This window comes from Lontra canadensis, unplaced genomic scaffold, assembly GCF_010015895.1.
Source record: "Lontra canadensis isolate GAN:19392208 unplaced genomic scaffold, GSC_riverotter_1.0 scaffold55, whole genome shotgun sequence".
Taxonomy (NCBI): Eukaryota; Metazoa; Chordata; class Mammalia; order Carnivora; family Mustelidae; genus Lontra; species Lontra canadensis.
This window is the reverse complement of record NW_022631049.1, coordinates 8,190,000-8,214,123: the sequence shown is the minus strand read 5'-3', so window position 1 is coordinate 8,214,123 and position 24,124 is coordinate 8,190,000. Positions and strand designations below refer to the sequence as shown.

General features: G+C 39.1%; 1 protein-coding gene across 1 annotated transcript in view; it reads right to left on the bottom strand.

Moving 5' to 3' along the window:
* Nucleotides 1-24,124, bottom strand: part of CCDC175 (coiled-coil domain containing 175) — a 72,176-nt gene that overhangs the window by 19,016 nt on the left and 29,036 nt on the right. The window contains exons 9-15 of the mRNA XM_032875280.1: nt 21,274-21,410; nt 19,149-19,259; nt 16,782-16,853; nt 15,700-15,835; nt 14,950-15,081; nt 9,474-9,612; nt 4,128-4,207 (exon numbers count right to left, since the gene is read on the bottom strand). Of these exons, the coding sequence (XP_032731171.1) occupies nt 4,128-4,207; nt 9,474-9,612; nt 14,950-15,081; nt 15,700-15,835; nt 16,782-16,853; nt 19,149-19,259; nt 21,274-21,410 (807 nt within the window). The remainder of the gene's footprint in view (nt 1-4,127; nt 4,208-9,473; nt 9,613-14,949; nt 15,082-15,699; nt 15,836-16,781; nt 16,854-19,148; nt 19,260-21,273; nt 21,411-24,124) is intronic.

Sequence of the window (24,124 nt, the reverse complement as noted above, 5' to 3'; positions counted from 1 at the left end):
ACCACAATGCTGTAAAACTAGAAATCAGCCACAAGGAAAATCTGGAAAGAGCACATACATGGAACTTAAATAATATACTACTAAACAATGAAGGGTCATATAAAAAATCAAAGAGGAAATAAAAAAAAAATACACAGAGACAAATAAAAATGAAAACATAATAGTCTAAAATCTTTGGGGTACAACAAAAGCTGTTCTGAAAGGGAAGTTTATAACAATACAGGCCTACCCCAAGAAGATAGAAAAATCTCAAACAAACAACCTAAACTTCTACCTAAAGGAGATAGAAAAAGAAGAACAAAGCCCAAAGTCAGTAGAATGAAGGAAATAATAAAGATTAGAGCAAAAATAAATGAAATAGAAACTAAAAAAAAAAAAAAAAAAAAACAATAGAACAGATGGATGAAGTTGGGAACTGGTTCTTTGAAAAGGTTAACAAAATTGATCAACTGTTAGCCAGACTCATCATAAGAGAGAACTCAAAATCAGAAATGAAAGAGGAGAAATCACACCCAACACCACAGAAATATAAAGGATAGAGAATATCATGAAAAATTATATGCCAACAAATTAGACAACATAGAAGAAATGGAAATATTCCTAGAAACATAGAAGCCCCCAAAACTGTATCAGGAAGAAATAGAAAATTTAAACAGACTGATTACCAGCAAAGAAATTGAATAAGCAACCAAAACGCTCCTAACAAATGAAAGTCCAGGTAAATTTACAGGTAAATTCTACCAAACATTTAAAGAAGAGTTAATACCTATTCTTTTCAAACTATTCCAAAAAATAGAAGATGAAGGAAAGCTTCCCAATTCATTCTTTGAAGTCAGCATTACCCTGATAACACAACCATGTAAAGACACTACAAAAAAAAGGAAATTTAGGTCAATATCTCTGATGAACATAGACGCAAAAATTCTCACCAAAATATTATCAATTCAACAATACATTAAAAAATTATTCACCAGGATTCAAGTGGAATTTATTCCTGGGATACAAGTGTGGTTAAATATTTGCAAATCAATCAGCATAATACATCATGTCAACAAAGGAATGGAGACAAAACATATGATTATTTCAATAGATGCAGAAAAACCATTTGACAAAGTATGACATCAAAAAAAAACACAAAACCTCTCAACAAAGTAATTTTAGAGGTAACATACCTCAACATAATGAAAATTCCACAGCGAACATCATACTCAGTGTTGAAATCTGATAGCTTTCTCCCTAAGATCAGAAAAAAGACAAGGATCTCTCCACTCTCACAAGTTTTTTTTTGTCCAACATAGTACTGGAAGTCAGAGCCACCGCAATTAGACAAGCAAAAGAAATAAAAGGTATCCAAATGGGTAAGTAAAAATTTCACTGTTTGCAGATGACATGATACTCTATATAAAAAATCCTGGAGACTCCACCAGAAAACTACTAAAACTGATAAATGGAATCATTAGGTTAGCAGGATACAAAATCAATATACAGAAACCTGTCGCATATCTATACACCAATAATGAGGTAGCAGAAAGAGAAATTAAGGAAAGAGTCCCATTTACAATTACACCAAAAATGATAAAATACCTAGGAATAAACTTAACCAAGGAGGTGAAAGACTTGTACTATGACTATAAAACATTGATTAAAGAAATAGAAGATGACACAAACAAATGGAAAGATAGCCCATAGTCATAGAATGGGAGAATAATTATTGTTAAAATATTTGTACTACCCAAAGTAATCTATAGATTTAACGTGATCCTTATCAAAATACCAACAGTATTTCTCATAGAACTAGAAAAAATAATACTAAAATTTGTATGGGACATCAAAAGACCCTGAATAGCCAAAGCAAGCTTAAAACAAACAAAACTGGAGGTATTAAAACCCCAGATTTCAAGATATTCTACAAAGCAATAGTAATGAAAGCAGTATGGTACTGGCACAAAAATAGACATATAGACCAATGAAACAGAATAGAGAGCCCAGAAAAAACCCCCACAAATATATGGTTAATTAATCTTCAACAAGGGAGGCAAGAATATGCAATAAAGACAGTCTCTTCAACAGACAGTGGTGCGGAAACCGGACATCTACATGCAAAAGAATGAAACTAAACCATCTTCTTACAACATACACAGAAATAAATTCAAAATGGACTCAGTACCTAAATGGAAGACCTGATACTATAAAAATTTTAGAAGAGATCACAGGCAATAATTTCTCCGACGTCAGCCACAGCAAAAGTTTTCTAGGTACATCTTCTGAGACAAGGGAAACAAAAGCAAAGTAAACCATTTGGACTATGTCAAAACAAAAAGCTTCTGCACAGCAAAGGAAACAATCAACAAAACTAAAAGACAACCTAAAGATGGGGAGAAGATATTTGCAAATTACATATCTGACATCCACATATTAGTATCCAACAATACAAAAAACTTATACAACTCAACACTAAAAAACCAACTAATCCAATTTAAGGATGGGCAAAATACATGAACAGACATTTCTCTAAAGAAGACATTCAGATAGATGGCCCACAGACACATGAAAATATGCTCACCATCACCCATCAGCAGGAAAATGCAAAGCAAAATCACAATGAGATATCACATCACACCTGCCAGAATGGCTAAAATGAAAAACTCAAAAAACAACAAGAGAATGTGGAGTAAAAGGAACCCTTGGGTGCTTTTGGTGAGAATGCAAATTGGTATAGCCATTGTGGAAAACACTACAGAGGTTCCTCAAAGAATTAAAAATAGGAATACTCACAATCCAGGAATTTACCCAAAGAATATGAAAAAGCTAATTTGAAGGGATATATCTTCCCCTCGGTTTATTGTAGCATTATTTACAATAGCCAAGATATGGAAGCAACCTAAGTGTCCATGGATAAATGAGTGGAAAAAGGACATGTGGTACATAGATACAATGGAATATTCCTCGGCCATAAAAACAAAATGAGATTTTGCCATTTGGAATAACATGGGCGGATCTAGAGTATATAATGCTGAGTAAAATAAGTCAGCCAAGGAAGGACAAATACCATACTGATTTCACTCTGACATGGGATTTAAGAAACAAAACAGAAAAAAGGACACAAACAAACAGACAAAAAGACTCTTAAATACAGAGAACAAAGTTGTGGTTGCCAGAGGGGAGGTGGGTGCCAGGATGGGTAACTGAAGAGAATTAAAATACACTTATCATGATGAGAACTGAGTAATGTATAGTACTGTTGAATGATTCAACACCTGAAACTAATATAACACTATATGTTAATTATACAATTAATAGATATGCAATTAATATATATCGAATAAACAATAAATAAAACTCCAAAGCTGATTTGTGGAAATTTTTCATAAACTCTGGGAAGTAAGTTAAAAAAAGTTGTTGAAACAACTTCATAAAACAGAATATACTTTGATATATAAACAATTGTATGGCAAAAATAGGGGAGAAGGAAGTAGAATTTATTGAGGCTTTTTTAGGGAGGATTTAATATTTCTTGAGAAAAGAATACTTCTTTATGGATTTTTCAGAATTTTCTACTGAATTCTGTATTTGGTTCTTAGTCATTATACGGTTATAAATCACATAATTTTTAGTCATTGTATGATCATCACTAGTAGAATTGTACTAAGAAAATACAATTGCATATATACTTACTATAGTACTCTTCCCTTTCATCTTTTTCTATACCCACATGATAAAAGTTACTTTTGATATCAGTGCATCTCAAAAAATAGAGAATGTTTCTATTTTAAATTGGCCAACTCTATACACACATTTATCACTAACAACTGATTCTACACTTTAAGAAGGTAGTAAATGTCTCTTCACCTGCTCTCATTTTATCCACTCCCTTCCCACCTCTGCAACCTCTGTGCACTTATCCTAATCTTCACAGGACATTAACAGAATAATATATCTGAAAAGAACCTTAGAAAGCATCTTCCAATTTCTACTTTAAATAAGAAAACGGGGGCCCCCCAATGAGTTTACCGTGATTACATGTTAGTTGCATCAGAGTCTCTGTGTATACATATGTATATCCACACAATTAGTTTGTATATATTAGTATTCTAATAAAAGAAAGAATGAATGCATTGACTCTTTACCATGTTGTTAAAATATCTTGAAAAATCTTTTGTCATTTGAGAAATGTAATCATTTAGTAAATTCTGCTCCTGCTTTTGTGCTATAAGAGAAAAAATAAATACCCACATTTGGTTTTTAAAAATGGAAATAAGGCATGTGCTTAATTTTAAAAGTCATATACTATTATAAGGCTTATAACAAAAAACAGAAGTCAGTCCCTTTCCAACACAGTACCGACCCTTATGTTTAATTCCACAGAATTAACTATTTTTAAACTCATTTAGACTTTTTCTTCTATTTCTTAATAAATGCTTATATGGCTATTTCTTGATTTGTTATTTTAAGACATTTTCTACTTTCTTCCCAACATAGAAATGCTTACTCCCATCCCCATGTCCCCCACCCACACTTACAACCTCTTTGTTTCCCCCCTTCCAACATCACCATAAAGCCATATTTTTAAAATTAATTTTAACTATTTAGATTATGACAACGTAAATATTATTCACAGAGGAGACACAGAGGAGTGTTGTAAAATTATACCTCCTTGCCTGTATAATTTTTTGTTTTTCTAGGAGATAAAAATAGCCTCACTTTTTTTTTACTTGCTTAGTTTTCCATGTATACATTAATTCATCAAAATCTAAAATAGAATCATAAAATCTTCCAAATATTACTTCCCACGTGGTCAAACACCTTAGGTGATCTATCAGCTCCCTTCGTCTTCCCTCCCCCACTGCCTTCTGTTTTCATTTTTCTTTAGGTCTTCTGGACAGCTGAACACCTAGGACTTTTGCCTCCCCCTTGTGTTGGACTCCTGTTTCCTGAATTTCACATCCTCCTCTTTTTCTTGATTTGTTCCTTCTTTGTTGAAGCAAGTTTCGTACTAACTTCCCGAGAGAGAGTAAATGAGATATTTTGACATCTTTTATATCTGAATGAATCTCTATTTTATATTTGTGGTGGACTAATAGTTTCAACGGGCAGCTAATGTTGGAAACTTTTTTCTCTCAGATTTTTGAAGGCAATGTCTTCTAACGTTTAGTATAATACTATAGTTAAGAAGTCTAAAACTATTCAGATTACTAATCTTTTGTGTAAGGTCTGCTTTTTCTCTCTAGAAGCCTTTGGGATATTTTTTTTTCTCCTGAAATCCCAAAGTGATGTTACTTAGTATCTTTTCTTTCAGAAATTGCACTGGGGATTGATGGGCCTTTTCAAGTAGGAAACTCATATTCTCCAATTCTAAGAAATATTTTTGTATTATTTCTTGGATAACTTGATCTTTGCATTTTTTCCATTTTCTCTTCTCTGACCTTCCTGTTAATTAGATATCCAACCTCTCAGAATAGTCTTCTAATTTTCTTATTTAAATTTTATCCTGTTCCTCAGCTTTTTTTTTTTTTTTCCTGTTTTTGGAGAGATTTCCTCAACTTTTCATAGAATCCTCCTATTGAATTTTTAAATTTTGGTTATTTTTTTTTCATTTCTAAGAGCTCTTTCTTGTTTTCTATTCTTTCTTTAAGCATCTTCTTTTTCATAAATGCAGTATTTTTTGTACAAATATAAGTTAAAGATATATCTTCTGTAATATATAGAATGTATATTTTCTATAATATGTAGAGACTATGAATACACATTATGTATAATACAGAGAGACTATATATTCTCCAAGAATCTATCTTTAAAAGTATTCTTACATTCTTTGGGTCATCTGTGTTTCCATCAACTCCTGTTATTCTGTCTGCTTTAGTTTCTACATTTCATTTTGGAATTTTTCCTGAGGTGTCTGGTGATCTTTGATTGTCCACTCCTAATTAAGCATGAGGCACTAAAATTTCAGTTCCTGGTGGGCTTCATTGTACAATGATAAGGAAGGAACCAGCCAATTTGTTGGGAGATCCTGAAATGCTAGATTATGTCAGTCTTTTCTCTGAGATGGTTTGGTTTCCTTAGAGAAGAATCCAACCACCTCCTTCTTCAGAGTGGAGTGGGGGAGGGATTAGAGAACAGTTACACACAGCTGGCAGCCTTCATCAAGCCGACCAATGGAAGGGGGGGGTCTCTGTACAGCATCTGTCTTCTACTCTCAGTCATATTTGATATCCTGCAGTTTAGAATCTGTTGGGGCAACAACTTCTCTGCTCGCATTCGGAGGAATAGTCACTCAGCTGCACAGAAGACAGCATCTAACCTGCCAGTCTCACTGCTTTTTATAAAGATTTTCAACCAATCTTCAGCTCCATGACTCATCTCAGCTTCATGGTATCAGGGTCTTCCAATGCCCAAGACTTGCCGGGTCTTGTGGAGAGAACGTCTTGCTTTCATGGTGTGCTTTTTTGCAGGCACTTGCTACTCGTATTCCCCTTCCTGTTAATATCTCTATCCAATCACACCTTCCAAAAATGTGTTGACGTTTATTACCTGTGGATATCTTCTCTGCCAGTCTCTATATCTGTGAGTTTATAACATTTTTCCCTAAAAAAAAAAATCTTTTACACATATTTGTTATGAAGTTTCATTAGGGAGCAAAGATAGATGCATGTTTTACCAATCAGATTTAGCCAAAAGTCATTACATTGTTTTTTGTATGTACTGAGCCTATTCTATCCTCTGTAAGTCTTATGCTTACAGGTAAAGCATATTTTTCTACTCTCTGGAACACATTGCTCTTATGTTCCCTTTTCTACCTGTCTCTTGCCTTCCTATCTTTTCTCTACTTTCTTTAGTAGTTCTCTCTTTTCTTTGCCTCAAGAGAATCAGAACTTGTAATATATGATAATACATTGCTTATTTTCATATTAATCCTGTTTCTTACATCCTCCATCTTAGCACAAGAAAGGATGGGAGGAAAGGTTGGGAGAACAGAAAATTGGGGATGGAGTACATGTGTATCATGACTCTTGGTAGAAGTAGCAAAACCCCCAAAAAATCTACCTGAGTTAACCAAATGAAAATCTGGCAAGAAGTGGAAAATCAATGGAGGAATGGCAACCAATTATCCAAAGTACTTATTCTTATAATCTTACATTCTTCTTAAGAAATTTTTATTTCAATTCAATTTAATTAACATATACCATATCATTCATTTCAGAGGTAGAATTTAGTGATTCATCAGTTGCAGACCACAGCCAGTACTCATTACTTCAAGTGCCTTCCTTAATGCCCATCACCCAGTTACCCCTTCTACCTCCTCTCCTATAACCCTCAGTTTCTTTCCTATAATTAAGAATCTCTTATGGCTTGTCTCCCTCACTGCTTTGTCTTATTTTATTTTTACTTCCCTTGTCCTATGTTCAACTGTTTATTTCTTAAATTCCAAATATGAGTGAAAACATATGGTATATGTCTTTCTCTGACTTACTTTCACTTAGCACAATAGCCTCTAGTTCCATCCACATCACTGCAAATGGCAAGATTTCATCTTTTTTGATGACTGAATAATATTCCATTGTGTACACACACACACACACACACACATATATATATATATCACATCTTCTTTATTCATTCATCTGTTGATGGACATCTATGCTCTTTCCATAGTTTGACTATTGTAAATATTGCTGCTATAAACATTGGGGTGCAGGTCACTTCAGATCACTAAGTTTGTATTCTTTGGATAGATATCTAATAGTGCAATTGCTAGATCATAGGGTAGTTCTATTTTTAACTTTTTGAGGAACCTCCATACTGTTTTCCAGAGAGGATTTCCCTCCAACAGTGTAAGAGAGTTCCTCTTCTTCTGCATCCTCACCAACATCTATTGTTTCCTTAGTTGTTAATTTTAGCCATTCTGACTGGTGTGAGGTGGTATCTCATTGTGGTTTTAATTCCCTGATGCTGAGTGATAGCGAACATTTTTTCATGAGTCTCTTGGCCATCTGTATGTCTCCTTTGGAGAAATGTCTGTTCATGTCTTCTGCCCATTTCCTGACTGGATTTTTTGGTTTTTTGGGGTGTTGAGTTTGATACATTCTTTTTTTTTTTTAAGATTTTATTTATTTATTTGACAGACGGAGATCACAAGTAGGCAGAGAGGCAGGCAGAGAGAGAGAGAGGAGGAAGCAGGCTCCCTGCGGAGCAGAGAGCCCGATGTGGGGCTTGATCCCAGGACCCCGGGATCATGACCTGAGGCGAAGGCAGAGGCTTTAACCCACTGAGCCACCCAGGTGCCCCAAGTTTGATACATTCTTTATAGATTTTGGATACTAGCCCTTTATCTGATAAGACATTCGCAAATATCTTGTCCCATTCCATAAGTTGCCTTTTAGTTTTGTTGACTGTTTCCTTTGCCGTGCAGAAGGTTTTTATCTTGATAAAGTCCCAATAGTTCATTTTTGCTTTTGCTTCTTGCCTTTGAAGACATGTCTAGCAAGAAGTTGCTGTGGCTGAGGTTACAGAGGTTGCCACCTGTGTTGTCCTCTAGGATTCTGAAGGATTCCTGTCTCACATTTAGGTCTTTAATGCATTCTGAGTCTGTTTTTGTATATGGTGTAAGAAAGTGGTCCACTTTTATTCTTCTGCATGTGGCTGTCCACTTTTCCTAATACCATTTGTTGAAGAGACTGTCTTTTTCCATTGGATATTCTTTCCTGCTTTGTCAAAAGTTAATTGACCCTAGAGTTGTGGGTCCATTTCTGGGTTTTCTATTCTGTTCCATTGATCTATGTGTCTGTTTTTGTGCCAATACCATACTATTGTGATGATTATAACTTTGTAATACAGCTTGATGTCCAGAATTGTGATGCCTCCAACCTTGGTTTTCTTTTTCAAAATTACTTTGGCTATTTGGGGCTTATCATCTTACATTCTTAAAATTTACTTTGCTTGGCAATTACCACTATTCACTTCAAAATATTTGTTTTACATTTCAACATACTGTGTTTCCATATGATTGTATCTTTTTGACATAGACTGTTTTGATTTCTATCTCCACATTCAGTGGGTAGTCTATTTAAGATTCTCTCTCTCTCCCTATGCCCTTCTCCCTCCTTGTGGTCTTTCTAAAATAAATAAATCTTTAAAAAAAAAAACCCACTCCATATGGTAAAGGTTAAAGGAGTTCTTTTTACCTTTACAAAGTACAGAGAGAAACCACATAATACAGTTGCTACTAATTCTTAATTTTAAAGTCTTTAAAAGAGAAAAGGAAAAATTTAACCAGAGCAACAATAAGACTGTGATGTAAAGGAGAAGAAATTAGTAGATGAGGCAAAAATTAGAAAAGAGGGAATTAAAGGTGATAGCAAAAGTTTAGACAATTTCACCACTGGCTTGTGACTGATGACCCTCCCTTGTGTTAGAAGAGAACAGAGAAATCCTTACCTGGACTTAAGGTCAATTACTAAGAGCTTCATACATACCTGTAATAATATTACTGAGCTCTTCAAATTTTCCACTTTTGCTTTTGTACTCTTCTTCTGCCACTTGAAGTTGTGGAAGACACTCGACTAGTTTCTCTGCCTTTTCTTTATTACTTTGTGTTGCCTTAACAAATTTTTTCTTTAAAGAAAATAAAGCTAATTGTGAGCAGAATTTGGAGAATTTACACAATTTATACTCCAAAGCAGAATGTAAGTTCTTCAAGAGGGAGAGTTTTCTCTTAATGTCCTCTTATCCTGAGATGCACAGAAAGGCATTTGGCACATACTAGGTATTTAAACAATATTTTTTGGCTGATTGACTCACTCTCTGACAATCTACAAAGTAAGGAGATTAGATTCAATGGGCTTTCTAAAGATCCATTCATTTCTCTGGCTCTACTGCTAAGATCCTATTAATGCTACCCTACACATCTAGCGGAGACAGCCAGCTGACATTTACTAACTATTCTGTCCTTCAATATCAGGACTTCTGGGTTCTAGCTCAGTGCACGGCTACCAGCTACAATGATTTCTCAGCTTTCCTTGCAAGTAGGTGTGACTAATGAGTCTGTGAGCAGAAGTGATATGTGCCACTTCTGGGTCTCCCCGCCTTCCACAGAAAGCAGCATGTGCCTGCTTGGTCCTTCCCTCCTTCGCCTGGCTGGAAAAGAATGAGAAGGGAAACTGCCACTTGGATCTGCCTATGTCAGCGTCATGCTGAGGATGGCAGAGCTGCCCTACCAAGCTTGGACCCCTTCCCTTTGGCCTGTAATGGGAAAGAGACATAAACATTCCTCTTCTGGAATGATCACATCAGGGGATCTTCTCAACTAGATACTCAGATTCTTAAGATTTTGAATAGGCCATACTTGACCTAGTTTATTAAAAAAAAATTTTTTTTCACTTTTTATTTTTATCCAAGTTGCACACACACATAATCCGAAGGAACCCCTCGGTGCCACAGGGCAATGCTTGGCATGCTTCCCCAAGGAGGTACCCTCACAACATAGCTGACCAGAGGCTAGTAGTGTCCTTTGACCCCACCAAAGTGATAACTCAGATGGAAGAGGAAGACACCACATGAGCTGATGTGATAGCCCCCCTGGTTTTGAAGTCTCATGCTCCAACAGGAGTCAGCATCGTTTGGGTATAACTTCTAGGTCCCAAAAAGGAACACCTAGCCCAAGGAAATCCAATGTTCTAGTTTCTCACCAGTTACTCTTCCCATCGAGACGCAGCATACCAATCACAGGTCATTCCATACAAGCAATGTTGCCTGATAGTACAACTTTGGTTGTCTAACTTTATCAGGCTCTACGGGAATGACCCAGAAAGTTAAGCCAAGATCAATTTCCCAATAAAGGAGAGAGGGTTGCTAACACTTAACTACACATGTCTTGTTTATGTTCACTGTATTTTGGCAACTCTTTGGTAAAGCAGCTTATCTGTGCCCTAATTAATACAGTGACATGCCAGCCTCATACGTCCCCTCCCGAACTGCCATTAGATCCTTAGGAATAAATATAGAAAGACAAAAACATAGATAAAAACACTGTAATTTGGGTGCCTGGATGGCTCAGTGGGTTAAGGCCTCTGCCTTCGGCTCAGGTCATGATCTCAGGGTCCTGGGATCAAGACCCTCATCGGACTCTCTGCTCAGGTAGGAGCCTGCTTCCCCCTCTCTCTCTGCCTGCCACTCTGCCTACTTATGATTTCTGTCTGTCAAATAAATTAAAAAAAAAAACACACACTGTTATTTAATGGGCTCCCTGGGTGGCTCAGTCAGTTAGGGGGCCGACTCTTAGTTTCGGCTCAGGTCATGATCTCAGGGTCATGGGACTGAGCCCCATGCCAGGCTCCACACAGTGCGGCATCTGCTTGTCCCTCTCCTTCCCCCTTCTGTCCTTCATCCTGCTCGTGTGTGCTCTCTCTCTCTAAAATAAATGAATAAGATCTTTAAACAAAACACCACCATAGGGGCACCTGGGTGGCTCAGTTGGTTAAGTGTCTGCCTTTAGCTCAGGTCATGATCTCAGGGTTCTGGGCTCGAGCCCTGCATCAGGCTCTCTGCTCAGCAGGAAGCCTGTTTCTCCCTCACTCTTTGCTAGCCTCTCTGCCTATTTGAGATTTCTCTGTGTCAAATAAATAAAATCTTTACAAAAAAACACACCACAATTTAAATCTATTACAATGCAGAATCAGGAGTGAATTTTTCCCCACTGCAGTGTTATGAAACTCAATTGTGTCTTATCTAGATTATGTTCTCTAAGGAGAGCTTGGGGGTCTCAGGAGGTATGTGAATGCATGAATTCATTCCCATTGTCTATACCGACTTAGCTGCCAACACTTCCCTGACAAGAAACCATGCTCTTGTTTCATGCTCTCTGGGAGGGTTTTGGAGAGGCAGTGCTACTGCCTCTCAGGCAAGTTAGCATTTGTCTCCTGACTCAGACCCACAGCTTCTTCAGCTCCTTCAAGGTTCCCTGATTCCTGAGCCACATGCACACTTACTTCAGTGATGGGGGGCTCTGGACTTTGTGGCAACCCCTTGGAATTGGAGCCTTGGAAAGAGAGAGACTGATGCAGGTCCCAGTCCCTGCTCATCGGGATGTATTCCAGCTCATCCTATGGCTTCCTGTCCACCTTCCCTTGCCACCTGCCTGCCCTGCAGCCTTCAAGCTCCCGCTCCAGACGGGACACTGACAGCCTCACTGGACTGTGTACGCAGCTCCCACCACCGCAGAAGGTCACATCCTCTAACGGACCCTTGTCGTGGGGACTCTGCTTCTCTGACTGAACCCTGCCAGACACAGGGCTGTAGGATCCAGCGGTCTCACTCGTGATCAATGTGTCAGCACCAGATGAGAATAATGTAGAAGGCTGTGGCTCCTCACATCCCAAACCAAAGGCAGAAATGTGACTCCAATTTCCAATTTGCTCTGGGTTACTGATGAGGATTATCAAGGGAAAGGGGGTTGTTGCTTTATAATAGTGGCACACGGGCTGCCTTTGTGTGAATTAGACACAGGTGGACACAGCCCTGCGGTGGACGCACAGCCTGGCAAGTGGGATGGATGCTGGGAGACGGCCTACTGACCTCACCTAATCGCACTGTTTAAGCCTCAATGCCATGTTACCTAGTGCCCTTACCTCACTGCTGGCTTGATGGGGACTGCCTCCACTGGTTCACCATTAAGCATGATGGTAAACTCTGCCAGCTGTCTCAAGAAATACCCAACATGCTGACTGCCTGCTTTCAATCACTTCCTCAGTCACCACTCTGGTTCGAGCTACTTGATCCACTTGGAATATTGTTCTGGCTTCCTCACTGGTCTTCCTGCCTCCACCACTGCCTTCCTAAATTTTACCCAACATAGCAGCTAGAGAGCTCTGATTTAAATGAAAATCAGACTATTTTAGCCCTTCACTCGGAACCCTCTACTGGCTTTTCAGCCCACGCAGAGAAAAGATAAAGTCCTCACAATGACCTAGCAAGTGGCAGACCTGGGAATGACCCTCCCTCTTGGATTGCTCCTTGTGGCAAGGAGTGTGGCCAACTGCCAGCCTCCAGTGGTCGGCTCCTTCAGAGTCTCCTTGGTCATCTAGTGAAGGTCATGCTCTTTGAGGGGTGGTCCCCAATCGACCAATTGAGCAAGGAAGTGGTGCACGGGTGGGGTCATTCCTGCCCCAGGCAGGGCTCCGCTAACGGACAAGGTGTTCCTTGCTCAGGAGCACCCCACAGAGAGTTTGCGGGTTCCATAATGTCCGATGGCTTCCCCCTGCCCAGTCCTTTCACAGGTGTTACTCCCTAATAAACCTCTGCACTCCTCGTTCCAGCTCAACATCTACTTCTGGAAGATGGCTCCCTCCCCTTCCTATCTGATAGGATAGCACACTACCTCCATGGTATTCCCCAGAGGGGACAGTCCTGCCTCAATCTTTTGTGTTGGGCATGCCCTCTGCCTAGAGCCTGTTTCTGCACGTAGCTACACAGCCCACGTCCTCACGGCCTCCAGGACTTACCCTTCCTTCTCTCATGGTACTCCTTCCCACGGCACATGGGCTGCATCATACACTCGCCCTATCCCTGGTCCCTGCTTTATTTTCCTCTATAGCATTTCTCACCACTGAATATACTGAATGTTCCACTTGTTTATCTTGTTTATTTTCAATCTCCCTCCACTGGGATGTGAGCACCATAAGAGTAAAGTTTTGTCATCTTTTGTGTGTGCAGGATTCAGCATCGAGAATACTAGGCACCCAGACAGATGGCAACTGATGGAGAAATACTTCCCACCCTGATTCCCTTCCATTTTTTCTAATTTATCTGAATTCGTGCAATGCTTTCTCTCCTTTCTTTGTTCCATGAGCTGTGCCAGTTTCCATCTCACTCTTCTTATTTCTGGCCATCCCCTTCAGATCCCTCTTCCCTAAGTTCCTAGGTTTCTACGTTGCTGACTTTCCTATGAAATTACAGTGTTTTGTTTTGTTTTTTTAATTTATGGAGGAGCATTTGATCACAGATGTTATACATTCCAACACCACCTTTCTGAGTGTTCTTCTTCTGTTGGAAATTTTTGTTCCCTCTTTCACTTGTTTTTCTCCTACTATTTTTGCGTGGAGGACATAGCTGCTCCTTCTCTGTCATTCCTGTTAGAAGGAGCTGGCTTTTCTTGCACCAGTTATCTGCAGACAATTTCTGCAGGATTTGGTGGGGGTTGTGCGGGGAGGTGTGGACTTGGCTAGAACTATACTTTGAAATGTCAGGACCCCCTGCTCCCCTGCTCTGGCAAGGGACAGTTGTCTTCAAAAAAGCCCCTCTTTCATGCAGCCAGACCTCTGTTCCTCTTCAAAACGAATCAAGTTCAGAAGGGTTTCTCCCACCATCTCTTTTCTCCTCTTTCCAGTGTACCAAGGTAGGTCTCTCAGAAACACCCCCCTCACCTTTCAAGGTAACACCATCACCTTGAAAAGCTGTGTCTTCCATTGTCTTTCCAGAGACCTGCCATCTCTGGGCCCCCTGGGTACACTCCGTGCTTTTTTTCTCTACCTTGCTCAGCATCCATGCTTACCCCAGATTGGCTCCTAGCAGCCCCAACTCAGTGGGATGCCCTCTCTTTAACAAGGATTTCTGCCTTTGGCCTGACTGGCCTCCCTAGCCCTCTGCTGCTTTCCCTAGCCAGCCCAGGCCAGATCGCCGTGGCTCCTTGCTGTCCTCCACCTGTCCCCATGGACTTTGCCAGTACTTCTACCCAACTTGAAGTGTCTAATTTTCTAACTGAAAAAAGAAAAAAATGCTTTTTTGCTCTTTTTTTCTGAAAAAAAAAAAAAAAAAAAAAAAAAAAAAGGATCATACTGAAATTGTAGCCTTGCTTACACTGGAAGATTTTTATGTCGACCTGATTAGAATAGCATGAAATATACCCCTCCCCCCAGAGCCATCTAAAATCAATCTTAGATGTAAAACAAAACTTACCTCATACTTGCTCAACTCTTGAATTAACTTTTTTTCTTTGACAATAAATTTCTCCTCCACTTGTTTTAATTCTAATGTAACTTTTTCAATCTCTGCCAAAAATTCAGTGATCTCTTTTTCTCGTACAGTGGTCTAACAAGGGAAAAACAAAAAACAAACAAAAAAACCCAAACCTGAAGATTTGCCATTTGCCTTTGTAGCCGTCAGCCTCACATTTTCAAACAGCCAAGAGTGAATATCTCTTTGCATGAGACATGGCTCCAGTGTTAGCTTATATTATTTCATAGTTACCACTGAGAGGAACACTTCATTTTCCCTGCAGAGGTTAATTTATTCACCAGATAATATCTATAAGCTACAGGAGTAAATGGGGAATGGGAGTGGTGGGGGCCGGACGGCGGGCAGAGGGCCAATACTAGAGCTAAAGTGATGTTTAGTATTTTTTTTTTTTTTTTTTTTAGAGAGAGCTTCCCTAAAAGTTAACATCAAATAAGTTTCTGGTGGCCTGTTTCAAAAGCATCTTCTAGAAAGAAGTGCTACTTTGTTTGCTAAATTCCTACACTTAATACACAACAAATAGATACACTCCTTAAGTTAAACAATGCACTCTAAGTATTGCCAGAAAGGAAAACATCTTTTAACAAGGTAAGGTTGAATTAGGTGTTGAAGGAGAATCACTGATAACGAGGTAGTAATTCTAAGGCTGTACTAACATGGAGTAATCCTATTAAGTTCTTGGACTTCCTTTACCTCTTGCAATAATTCAGCGCGTCTGAGCTCCAAACTCTGAGTTTTATCTAAAATTTCTCCTATTTCCATTTTTATCTTCTTTCCCCAACGGGCGTGTTTTTTTCTCAAACAGGCTACTCTCCACTGAGTTATAACACTAGAAATTTGAACACAAAGAATCATCATTAAATTGACATAATGGTTTACTGAAAAGATTAAAGAATTCAAAGCTTAGAATGAAAGAATTAGATGAAAGAATTCAATCTTAATATGATTATACGTCCAATAGGACAGTGGACAGACCACATGTGGCAGCTCCCCTCCTTTAGGTAAAGGATAGGAATGGGAAAGGTTCAGGGGAAGATGGCTAAGAGAAGAGACCCAGGCAGGAATAGTAGTGAAATTCCCTAAATTAACCAGAGTGCTAATAAAGGATTTCAACCTTCTGGGTTCTCCAAACTTTTCCCTCCATGGCCACTTAAAAAAGCTACACTGGAGGAAGGTGAAAAATGTGCAATTGAAGTCTTGTACATGATATTAATAGCAATGACAACAACAATAAAATACAGTTAAGTTTTTGCAAATACTTCCTAGGTGCCAGGGAGTCATCTCAATACTTGATACAGATCATCTACCATTCATGGTGACCTCACAGGGTGAGTGCTACCATCACTGGCCACTTTGTAGGAATGGGAGAAGAGAGACTGCTAAATAATGTGGCCTTGGGCACAGAGCTAGTAGGAGACAGGGCAGCCAAAGCAGCCCATCTTCAGAGCCCGTACATTTATCTGCGCTCCTCTGTCACCTCCTCTACTGGACCACACCGAAGCCTGGTGAGCAAGAGGTACTGCACCAGTCTTGACAATTTCACTCTTTGGTGAGTTCACTTGATTGAAATGGGAAACTCTAGTTCTGTTCAATGTCCCAACATCAAAATAACAAACACATCTAGACCTGAGAGAACCCAAAATTTAATTTAGGAAACTAATTTCCTTGGACTCCAGCCAGCAACAAGTACTCTGACTTCCTCCTTACGCTGGGGCACTATTCATTAAGATAAACATATACTACTCATAACACAAATGAATTTTTTTTTTTTTTACCATCTCTGATTTTCTCTTTCCAGGTTATCACTCAGGATTTCTATTTGTTTCCGATAAACTGACTTTGTTGCTCTAAAAATAAGAAAACATACGTTGGGTTTTGCATTTGTGGAAGCCAGCAGAATTTACAAAAGACTTGATGTATCATTCTTGTGCACAAGAAGATTACCATCTAATTGGGAGACAAACCAAACATAGTGCAACAACTAAAGGTAGTGGTAGACTCAGAGAAAATTATGATTTCATACAAGTGCAAGTATTGTGGTGGATACCCAAGGGAGGGAAGAAAAGATTCTGGGGAGACAACTGAGGAAAGCTTATTGGAGTTTAATATTTAACAGAGGGAGGAAGACAGATTCGCAGAATGGAGGTGGAATCCCATGATGGAAAGGACATCATCTTTTGCAAAGACACGGAAAAGGAGAAGCAAGTCAAGACTCTTCTGACCAACACGGACTTGCTACGGACAGAGGACATCGAGGGAAGTAATAATGGTGACATGGGACAGGTGAAGGTCAACAAACTGGTGAGAAACTTTGGATTCTAGACTGAGTCCTGATTTGATGCAACATATAATTGAGAAAGCCTATATTGATTTTTGTACTAGGGGTAAGTAACAATTGAATGTCAATCTGGGATGGATAGAAACATGAAGAGTCTAACACAGATTTTAGAAGACTTGGTTATTTTTATTCCCTTTTTTCCTATTAAGTGTTTCAGACACAGAAAAATAAAATATGACTTTGTCTTTTGAAAAATAGAAATATTCATCACTGAAACAGAATAGGTAATATGCTGTGAAACTAGAAACAACCGTGTTCTGGCCTTTTTCTCCATTTGAATCATAGTCTGGGCTCTTGATTTCCTACCTCAATAAATCTATTATCCTCCCCAGAACTGCAAGTTTCTTCACAATGTGCCCCAACCTCAGTGATTTTATTTATTTATATATTTGGTTTAATTCACCGAGAAGTTGAACTAGTTCAAAATAACACAATCGTAATACACAAAGTCCTAAGTGGAAACCGATATTGGGTCGCAAATTTGGCTCTGAGTTTCCTGGTGCCCACAGCAATGATGGCATAACAACCGGTTATGGAATCTCTATTAATCATGTGGAAAATAGGAGCCCTACTCAAACTAATTCTGTTTTCCTGCTCTCTCATAGTGAAGAGTTCATAGTTTCCCTTCTGAAACCAACATGAGAAACAGATGTTTAAGTATGTTGTTTAACAGCATAAGGACAAGCAATCCACACATCCTGCATGTTCTAGATTTCTGTTGGTACAGGTCAAATTCAATCATCGCTATCTTAGTACTATAAGCTAGTTGCTCCACTGCCCTGTATTCAAATAACCAAATATATTCAAATTATAAAAATGAAAAAATATATAACCCCTTTGATCCAGTAATTCAACTTTAAAGGACTTTATTATAAAGAAATAGTTGTACAGGTAGACAGAGATATACATGTTAAAGTTATCTTTATGTGATGTGAACTTTGAATAGTGCTTGTAATATAGAAAACACACACACAGAAAACACAAAGTCCATCAGTAGGGCACTGGTTAAATAAAACAACATAATCTGTAAGAGAATTATTATATAGTTGAAGAAAGAATGAGGAATGAGGCCCCATATACAGAATTTTGTATTCTTCTGATAGTTTTAAAATCAGAAAAGTGTAAAAATTAATACAAACATTCCTCCCATACCTTTCACCATGTTCTCCAAATGTTATCATTTACCATATTCATCATTTCTCACAGATATATTTTTTCCAGCTTTTTATTGGGCTACAACTGAAGCATAATACTGTATAAGTTACCCAAATGTAAGTGGAAAATTCTAGTTACAGAAAAGGACAATCCCATTTTTAGATGTACAAACATACTCCTATATGGAAAGCATATATAGCAAACTGTTAACAGTGAGATCTTGGGGGAAGGGTATGGAGATTAGGGTAACTTTTACTCCTCTAAGCTAAACATTTCTATATTTGAATTTTAAAATCAGGTGCAAGCATTACTTTTTCAACCAGAAAAATTAAAGGGATTTAGAATGGCAGAAATGAATACCATAGGGGGGTCTGTGTTGTGACAATGTTTAGGCATGTTCTTGTTACTGGAGTGTTAATGGGTCCATTTCTCATGTCCTTGTATGGACATGGAGCTTTTATGGAACTTAGGACCTGCCTAACCTTTCAATGATAGGTTCGATGATAATGACACTTCTAGACCGTAAAACAGAGACAGTGAATTATAAGCCTCCTTTTCTATAAGATATCAGAGGTTGTCAGCTCTGTTGTTACCATATGTTAAAAAATAAATGCAGAGAAGACGAAGATGAAAAGTTTCAAAAGCCTACCGATGAAGATCATGGAGCGTGACAAGTCCTTCTTCCATATTTTTGATGTCTACTTTTCTTTGTGATAGGAAGTTTTCTTTCTGAGAAATGAACACCAGTTGTTTCTGATTCCTACCATGAAAAAAAAACAGAGTTATCATATGTGGAAAGGTGAAATCATCATTTTCACTCCTCAGCAAGAGAGGATACAGAATCACAAATAAGAATGTAATAAAGTAGGCTGGGAAGTTCAGCTCATAAACTATTAACTGAACAAATGAGTAAAAATAGAAACAATCTTTTTGCTAGTTGTGGCTAAATCTAAACTTCTAAAAATCCCAAGCCATGGGAAGAGCATTAATTAATTATTAATTAATAAACCACAAGAAGGATACTATAGACTCCATCCCTCTGAGTGGGGATGTCCCTTGTAATGCATTTATCAATTCTACCATGTTCTTTTGTGAAGAGTGAAGGAACCAGTCATAACAACTTTAAATTTTGGGTGTATCTCTTTCTAGCAGTGTGACCTCAGGAAAAAACTCTGCCTGTGGATGAGCCTCAGTTTCCCCATTCATAAAATAGGGCCCACAAATGCTCACCACATGTCAAGATTAAATGCGATGAAAAGAGCTCAGGCCAGTGTGTGGCATGGCACCCATGAGGCATTCTATACAAAGTGGTTATATTTTGTCTCCCATTTGCAGAAAGAATAATGGGAAGCATACAGTTTTGTTCAATGTCAGTTGTTTCCAGACATTGATAGGGACATTCCTGTAACAGAAAGTGTTCTGTTTCTGTGTCTCATCTTCAAAACTGCTATGGACGGAACTGTGTCCCCCACAGATTCATATGGTGAAGCCCTAACACCCAGGGTGATGGTATTTGAAGATGGGGCTTTTGCGAAGAGATTAGGTCACCTGATTAGAAGAGGTCATGATGGGGTGGAGGCCCTCATAAGTAGAGAGGCCAGAGAGCTTGTCCTCATCTTCTCTCTACTATGTAAAAACGCAGTGAGAAAGCAGCCATGTGCAAGCCAGAAAAAAGGGCTCTTATCAGAACCTGACCATGCAGGCACCCTGATCTTGGACACCCAGCCTCTGGAATTGAGAAATCAATTTCTGTTGTTGAAACCACCCAGAGTGTGGGGTTCAGTTAGGGCAGCCCCAGTTGAAGACAAAAACCAGGAACGACAATAAATGTTTTAGTGTTACAATTGTTTCTCATCAGCACATTTTATGATTAAAACTGATAACAGTATTCCTCTGGGGGAAATTTTTGCCTAAAGAACTCCTAACAACAGATTCTCAGTACACAATTTAAATTGGATGAGATAGAATGATCGCAAAACTGTCTGCAGCTCCAATACCCCACAGTTTCACGTCAGCGTGCCTGGACACTGTAATTACGCTCCCCAGTAATCTCACATCACTTGTGGTGATGGATTATTACTTAAAGAATTCATGCTTGCAAGATGTTGTTCTGTATTCATTAAGAAACTATTGGTGAATGCCCACTATCTACTAAGCTGTGTTTAAGGGGATATAGGTTTCAGAAGGGTCATTCTGGTGGAAGGGAGGGCAACAAGTGAAGGGGGTAAAGCTGAAAGTGGGGAGAGCTTTGGAGGGACAAACCAGAGAATGGAGTTGGAGAAAAAAATGGGGTATATCTGAGAAACATCGGGGAGGTGGCATTGACTAACCTTGGTGCTTGAATGGAGTCCAACAGGTAGTAAAAGATGGGAATTTCCTTGAATAATTTCCCAGTCTCAGTGACCAAAGCCTTCTCTGAGATAGGGAATAGAGGTACAGAGCTAGTTTCTGATGAAGGTGGATCTCACAGTTTCTCTAGACAGTCTCATAGGATCAGCAGGATTTTTTTTTTTTTTAGAGCTGATTTAGAAGTAAATATAACACACACGGTGTTTATGGATCTGATCTGACCCATAGACAGAAAGCATTACACAGTGCATAGAGAGGCAGATTAGGAGTGTGCTTATGTATTTGGGGTAAATAATATTTCACAGTTGTCAACAGATTTGAAAACTAGGAGACGCTGAAGTGGAGAGGCACCATCCTGTGGCCAGACAGGGCACCCCAAAGCTATGGCATGCTGATTCATTTACGGATCACGGATAGAAACATACTCTTCGTAAATTTTCTGTTTCTGCATAAAAAGTTTATCCTCCTCGTTTAAGACAATCTTATATTGTCTGATAAGAGTCTGAAATTTCTCCCGTAGATCCTTGTTCTGTAAACGATTTTTGTGTAGTTGCTCAGCGATCTAGAAAAAAAAAAACAACAGAAAAACAAAGCAATTGAAGTAGAGGATGTGCTTCACATTTCCTTAGAGGGGCATCAGTCATGTGGGTGACTCCACAGCATTGGGCATATTACCTCGCACACAGTAAGTATGCCATAAATTTATTGAGTGATGTAATTCTATATCCAATATGCAGTTACACACCTTGGGGCCTCGCCTATAAATTATGACAAAAATGTAGAAAGGTAGTAAACATGGATGGAAAAACCACAGAATAATAATTCATATTGAAATAAGAACCAGGATTAATAAACTGAGATCATCTGGCAGGATCTGTACATCCTACACTTGGGAAAAGAAAATATAACATCAACACTAGCTCTGGCTCAAAACCTCCTGGATGAGATACGATGGCTGCCTCTTATTAAATACTTCTATTCAAGGACAAAAATAGTGCTCATTAGTGAACTTTGTACCTAAGATGTTTCTATTGAATTACTTCAAATGAGGTAAGAAAGTCAGGTTTAGTACGAGTCATGGGCTGAGCAGTTCAAAATAACCTTCTGGCTGAGGACTGCTAAAATAACTGCATGAAAAAAAATCTTAGAAGTGCTGGAGAACAGACAAGATAATGAGGAATTCTACAAGAAACTGAGAATCCAGAGTAGTCAATCTAGCACTGAAAACTCCTTTCACTCTGAGGACATTTACTGACATGGAAGAAGACACTTGGGGGAATTTCGCTTTCTTACTTGACAAGAGGGACAAAATACAACACTTACAGCTCCCCCAGGTGTTGAGACTGAGAAACCTTCCACCACTTCAGTCTGGGATCCCAAAAAGCTTCACATCCTGGAGAAGGGGAAGTTGGAAGCTGGTAAGCCATGGTCCAGCCTGATTTTGTTCACCAGGGAATGTCAAGTTGCATTAAAGTGGCTGGAGATGGGTCATGCACCAGCCATCTGATGGGAATATTGGAAGTCTGTTTCTGAGGAAGATACGATCATCCTAAACTGCAGATTGTTTCTACATTTCTTTTATTCGAATACAATGTCTGGTGTACAGTTTTCCACCAGGAACAGAAGGAAGTAAGACAGCATGAACAAAGATTGGCAGAAACAACAGACTGCAGAAAACAAATCTATAAAAACATCCACTAGTGAATGGAATTAGACACTGAACTATAGAAGTACCATGCTTACTATAATCAAAGAAATAGTAGAAATACCTGAATGTTACAGCAAGGAATTGGACATGGTGAAGAATGACAAAGCAGATTTGAAAATTATCAATTAAAAAATGCAATAGCCAAAATTAAGAGCCGAAATAAGGCTATTCTGCCCAGAATACAGCAGGGGGAGACAAAAGGCAGAAAATACAGGAGAGAGGGTAAAATACATAGAGAAAATGTATATTAGTACAAATAACTGTACACACACAATGTACATACATACATATAATCAGAGTCTCAGAAGAAGTGGAAAGAGAACGAAATATGTGAACAGATAATGACTAAGAATTTTGCAGAACTTATAAAATACAGCAATTCATGACTTTAAGAAGCCCAATGAATCCCACACAGGAGAAATAAAAAAAAGAATACGTGGGGAAGAGGAGTCAAGATGGCGGAGAAGTAGCAGGCTGAGACTACTTCAGGTAGCGGGAGATCAGCTAGATAGCTTATCTAAAGATTGTAACACCCACAAATCCAACAGGAGATTGAAGAGAAGAACAGCAATTCTAGAAACAGAAAATCAACCACTTTCTGAAAGGTAGGACTGGCGGAGAAGTGAATCCAAAGCGACGGGAAGATAGACCGCGGGGGGAGGGGCCGGCTCCCGGCAAGCGGTGGAGCAACGGAGCACAAAATCAGGACTTTTAGAAGTCTGTTCTGCTGAGGGACATCGCTCCAGAGGCTTAACCAGGGTGAAGCCCATGCGGGGTCAGTGTGGCCTCAGGTCCTGCAGGGTCACAGAAGGATCGGGGGTGTCTGAGTGTCGCAGAGCTTGCAGGTATTAGAACGGGGAAGCCGGCTACAGAGACAGAGCCGAGGAGTGACTCTCAGCTCGGGGTTACCTTGAACCGGTCGCAGGCTCGGTCAGCTCGGAGCGCGGCCGGAGGCCAGCGTGATGGGAGTAATTGGGCGCTGTTCTCTGAGGGCGCACTGAGGAGTGGGGCCCCGGGCTCTCGGCTCCTCCGGGCCGGAGACTGGGAGGCCGCCATCTTCATTCCCGTCCTCCGGACTCTACGGAAAGCGCTCAGGGAACAAAAGCTCCTGAAAGCAAACCCGAGCGGATTACTCAGCCCGGCCCCTGGTAAGGGCGGTGCAACTCCGCCTGGGGCAAAGACACTTGAGAATCACTACAACAGGCCCCTCCCCCAGAAGATCAACAAGAAACCCAGCCAGGACCAAGTTCACTTACGAGGAGTGCAGTTTCAATACCAAGGAGAGCAGCGGAATTCCAGAGGAGGAGAAAGCAAAGCACGGAACTCATGGCTTTCTCCCCATGATTCTTTAGCCTTGCAGTTAATTTAATTTTTTTTTCTTTTTCAATTTTTTTCTCTTCTTCTGCTAAATTTTTTTAACTTTTACCCTTTTCTTTTTTAATGTTTTTTAACTAGTTTATCTAATATATATATATTTTTTTCCTTTTTATATTTTTTCATTATTTTTTTTTTATTTGTTTCTTTTTTCTGTTCTTTTCTTTTCTTTCTTAACCTCTTTTTATCCCCTT